At 61.8% G+C, this 4,741-nt stretch overlaps 1 protein-coding gene across 1 annotated transcript; it reads left to right on the top strand.

The window, feature by feature from the left end:
* The first annotated feature begins 20 nt into the window (after positions 1-20).
* NKX3-2 (NK3 homeobox 2) lies at positions 21-2,420 on the top strand. The gene is made up of 2 exons (XM_007954782.2): positions 21-483; positions 1,891-2,420. The coding sequence occupies exons 1-2, from the start codon at positions 21-23 to the stop codon at positions 2,418-2,420; spliced, it is 993 nt and encodes a 330-aa protein (XP_007952973.1).
* Positions 2,421-4,741: the final 2,321 nt, after the last annotated feature.

Raw genomic sequence — 4,741 nt, 5'->3', positions numbered from 1 at the left:
CTCTGCGGCCCGTAGCGCAGATGGCTGTGCGCGGCGCCAGCACCTTGACGCCCTTCTCCATCCAGGCCATCCTCAACAAGAAGGAGGCGCGCGGCGAGCTGCCCGCGCCAGAAGGGCGCCCGGCGCCCGGGGGCACAGCGGCGCCCGTGGCCGTGGCGCCTGCTGCCTGCTGCTGGCGGCTCTTTGGGGAGACTGACACGGGCGCGTTGGGGGGCGCCGAAGATTCTCTGCTGGCCTCGCCTGCCGGGAGCAGGGCGGCCGCCGGGCGGACCGCAGGGAGCCCCGGAGGCTGGGACTCGGACTCAGCGCTCAGCGAGAACGAAGGCGGGCGCCGCTGCGCTGAAGCACCGGGGGCCAGCGGGGCCGGCTGCGCCCGGGGGACCCTGGGCCTCGGCCAGCCGGCCTGCGAGCTTCCCACCACCAAGGACCCGGAGGAGGAAGCCGCGGGCCGAAGCGACAGCGAGATGTCGGCCAGCGTCTCAGGTCTGCTGCGACTTCGCGGGGAAAGGGGGAGAGGGGACGGGCTGAGGGGATGAGTGAGTGGGCCAGGCGAGAAGGATCCTGCTCCTTGGAGCGCCGGGGCTGGCCAAGTCCCGAAGCCCTCTCTGCGCGCTGGCGGAGGCTGCTCTAGCCCTCCGGGAGCTAAGCCTGCTACGGGACCACGGAGCGAGCTCCGAGACGTCCTGGAACAATATCCCCGATGAGACTGGGGAGACAGCTTGTCTCTGGGTTGGGCGGGAGTGCAAAAGTCCTCTAAGTTCACCGCCAGTCTCTTGGGCCGTGTGGCTCCCAAAAAATCAACGACGGGGAAGCCCAGAGACTTCAGTTGGCAGTGCCTGTTCCTGGCCCAGAAAGCAGAGACCCTCCCGGTTCGGCGTTCCCGGGCCCAGCACGGACGCAGAGGGATAGTAGTGAGGAACATTTCCACACAGGTCTGAGGCTGAGGCTCTGCGGAGCCAGGCTGTGGGGAGAGGGCGAGTTTAGCTTTCCCAGACCCCAGGCCCAAGACAGCCGGGCTGAGGACCCAGGAGCCAGAGGTAAACACTGCAGCTGTCGAAAGGCACCGGAGCTTAATTTAGGTCATCCCAGACGCCACCGGGAGAGGGGCATGCATCTTCAGCCGCCTGTTGGCGCCTCGGGTGATCGGAAAGACCCCCGTGCCCGACAGGGGCAGGCCCACGTCACTGCAGGCCACACGCTGGCCCCAAACAAATAATGTCTGCGGCGACCAGAGCGCTGAGTGGCCACGGGGAGCGCGGGAGCTCGAGGAGTGGGGGTCAGAGTGAGCCCAAAAGCTGGGGGCAGGGACTCCCCGCCTCTCACCGCCCCCACTCCCAACCCTCAGCGGAGAAAGGGGGACCAGCCCACCCCAGGTCTTAGCGCAGTGTGTTGCCTTACTCCTCACAGCAACCCCGGGAACTCCAACTATCTCTGACCCCAGGAGTCGTCCCTGCACCATCTCGTTACTGCCGCCAATGCGTGTGTGTGAGCGTGAGTGTGGGGAGGCGGGTGACTCAAGAAGTCAAGACAGAAGCAAAGCTTAGAACCCCTTGGATTGGTGCTGATAGAGGGCTTGCGGGGTCCCCAGGCCCAGTGCCCTGCATTACTGAGGGAAGCCTCGGGCCCAGAGAGGGTAGGCGCTGGTGTTTGGCCACACAGCGTTCACACGGCGGCTGAGTTCCTCGGGAACGAGTGGGACAGGGCTCTGAGATTTGTCTGCCCGGCTGCCTTCCAGGCTTGGCGACTGCCAGGCCTCCCCACCGCTCAGGTGGGATCAAGATGGATCTCCTTGCACCCTTCACAGCTTCCCTACCCCTGCAGCTGAGGCCGGGCCTCGCCTCCTCTGCGACGCTGACTATCTCTTGTTTCTTTTCCCATCGGGTTCTGCAGGCGATCGCAGCCCTAGAGTTGAAGACGACGGCGTCGGCCCGGGAAGTGCGCGCGTCTCCGCACTGTGTAGCGGAGGAGGGGGCGGCGGCGGCCCGGCGGGCGGCGCGGAGGAAGAGGAGGAGCCGGCGGCGCCCAAACCGCGCAAGAAGCGCTCGCGGGCTGCCTTTTCGCATGCTCAGGTCTTCGAGCTGGAGCGCCGCTTCAACCACCAGCGGTACCTGTCCGGGCCCGAGCGCGCCGACCTGGCCGCGTCACTGAAGCTCACCGAGACGCAGGTGAAGATCTGGTTCCAGAACCGTCGCTACAAGACGAAGCGCCGGCAGATGGCCGCTGATCTGCTGGCCTCGGCGCCCGCCGCCAAGAAAGTAGCTGTGAAGGTGCTGGTGCGCGACGACCAGAGACAGTACCTGCCTGGTGAGGTGCTCCGGCCACCCTCCCTTCTGCCGCTGCAGCCCTCCTACTATTACCCTTACTACTGCTTCCCCAGCTGGGCACTCTCCGCTTGCGCAGCCGCTGCAGGCACCCAGTGAGCCGGCCCGGGGCGTGGCAGCGAAAGACCCCGGCGCCCCAGCTCCTGACCATCGCTGACGCCTGCGCACGCGGTGCTCTGTACGGGGCATCCCGCCGAAGAGGCAAAAGGGGAATGAAACCCAGCCCCTGGGTCTCCTGGCCTTGCGGTGCGCTTTGGCGGTTGGACTGAGTCTGCCCAGAGGGGGCGCGTCTTTGTAAGTTGAACTAGGGGCCCTGCTCGGCTCTCCCCTGCCTGGAAGCCCATGGACACTATTTATTACCACGACAATGTTGGACTTGGATTGTATCTGCCTGGGGATGGCGTCTCCCCGGAGCGGAGAGAACTCCTGGACAGGAGCAGCCTGCGTCTGCAGACTTTTAGGCCTGCCGGGAGCTTCGTGCGCTTGGCCACACTAGTTCATGGTATCCATGCTACCCATCTATGTGTATCTACATACCTATTTTGGAAATTGCATTTGTCACAAAGGGGGTGCGGAACCTTGGCAGCCCCAGGCCAGGGGTTAATCTGAACCGTGAAGGGTTTGGTTTTAAAGCCAGAGCTCGGGCGGGGCCGTGCCTTCCGGCTGCGGAAGGTCTGCAAGGAAGGCTCTAAGAGCAGGCTAGGCCTGGGGCCTACACACCTTTGCTCCCTGAGGTACAGAGCCCCGCCCAAGTGGAAGGCGCCAGGGAGCCCCTAAACCAAGAGAGAACAAACCCAAGCAGCCCTTTGCAGAAGCTTTCCCTATTTCTTTTTCTTTTCTTTTTTTTTTAAGGAGATTGACTTGTAGCACTTTTGAGTTGTTTGTATTCAAATGACGGTTATTTTTGTATTCAATGTGAATATCCCCTGCCTGCCTTCCTACGGAGTCCTCCGCCGCTTCCTGACCTTGTCTCCCCGGCCCTGGGGCAGGCAGGTGGTTCCCTTGCCCACCTTGGAGACTCCTGCTTCCTGTCGCAGGACTCGTCCATCCCATCCCCACCTCTGCCCCTAAGACAGATGAGTCTACGTGTCATGTCATCCTCGCCGCTTCTCGCCTCCCTAAGGGCACACTGTGCACTCATTAGATTATTAACTTTTTAAAGATTTGTGAAGTTTGGAAGCTCTGTTCGCTGTGTTTTGTTTTGTTTTTTTAATTTATAAACTTTTAGTTGAACACGCCCTCCTGGACGCCGTGTTTTCTGAGCCTCTTTCTGTCCGGCTTTTGGGGGGGAAAGTGACGCAGCTTGCAAGTAGCTGAGGGTCATTTTCCCCACCTCCTCGCAGTCCTGGACCGAGTCCACTTTGCCCCTCCCGGAGCCCGCCCCGCTGCCCACCCGCGCAGCTCAGGGAATCGTGGTTTCAGGAACTTTGTTTAAGGCACGATGGGTCCCACTGGATGCGGGAGAACACCCCAGGATTCCCTCTTTTATCGCGGGCGCTGGTTTCTAGGTCAAGGCACCGGCCAGAGCGGGGCCCACGGACCCATTTCCAGCCCCAACCCCCATCTGCTGAGACCCCACCTCTTCGAATCCTCCCTCTCCATTTCTCTGTATGCTTTCGATTTTCTGAGCGTTTGTCAAAGTGACCTTGTCTTTATTTCATTCCAAGAATGGGATGCTGAAAACCTCTCGCTGAAATCCTGAAGCAGTAAGGGGCAAACAAGGCGCTGATGACGTGTCTCTCGGGGTGGGTCACCTGCGCGCGTTCGCCGCAAACGGCTCTCTACAGCTTCCAGAGCGCTGCCACCTCCGCGAGGACAGGGCGTCATTTGACCCGCCCAGAAGCACACCGAGGGAGCAGGGCGTAGACAGGGCCAGCGTTATTTATTATAACCCATTTGGCCGACGACCACACCTAACCCCCTGGGGTGCCCTGACGCCCCGGAATCCCACGGGTTCACCCGAGCGAAATGCTACGCGCTATTGTCTCCGGGGACCCGCGAGTCACGCAGACTTAATGGCACATCGCAGACGCCGAAGCCTCGGAGGCGGTGGAACCCGGAAACCCAGGCCCCGCCGCCTGCCAGTTGACCCCGAGCGCACAGGCCAGCTGGCCCGGGTCCCCGCCCGAGGCTTTCCCTAGCCTCCAGGACCCCCAGGCCTCGGGACCCCGAAGGCCTGGGCCCGGCCGGGGCGGAGCTTGCGCACCAGCAGGTTACCAACTGGTTCCGGCTTCCGGAAACAGCGAAACGCGCAGGGAAAGGCCACTCCAGGTTCTGGGCTTCCACGGCCATCCCCAACCCCACCACCTTTAGAGGGTCGCTGGGATCATTTTCTATTCTTTTTTTTTTTGGAAATTTTTTAAAATTCCATTTCAAAATTTTAGGTAATCATGAACGCAATTTTCTTGTAAAAAGGGAGA

Source organism: Orycteropus afer, unplaced genomic scaffold (assembly GCF_000298275.1).
Source record: "Orycteropus afer afer isolate SDZICR_OR568_19922 unplaced genomic scaffold, OryAfe1.0 scaffold00472, whole genome shotgun sequence".
Classification (NCBI taxonomy): domain Eukaryota; kingdom Metazoa; phylum Chordata; class Mammalia; order Tubulidentata; family Orycteropodidae; genus Orycteropus; species Orycteropus afer.
This window is presented reverse-complemented; position numbering and strand designations above follow the sequence as displayed.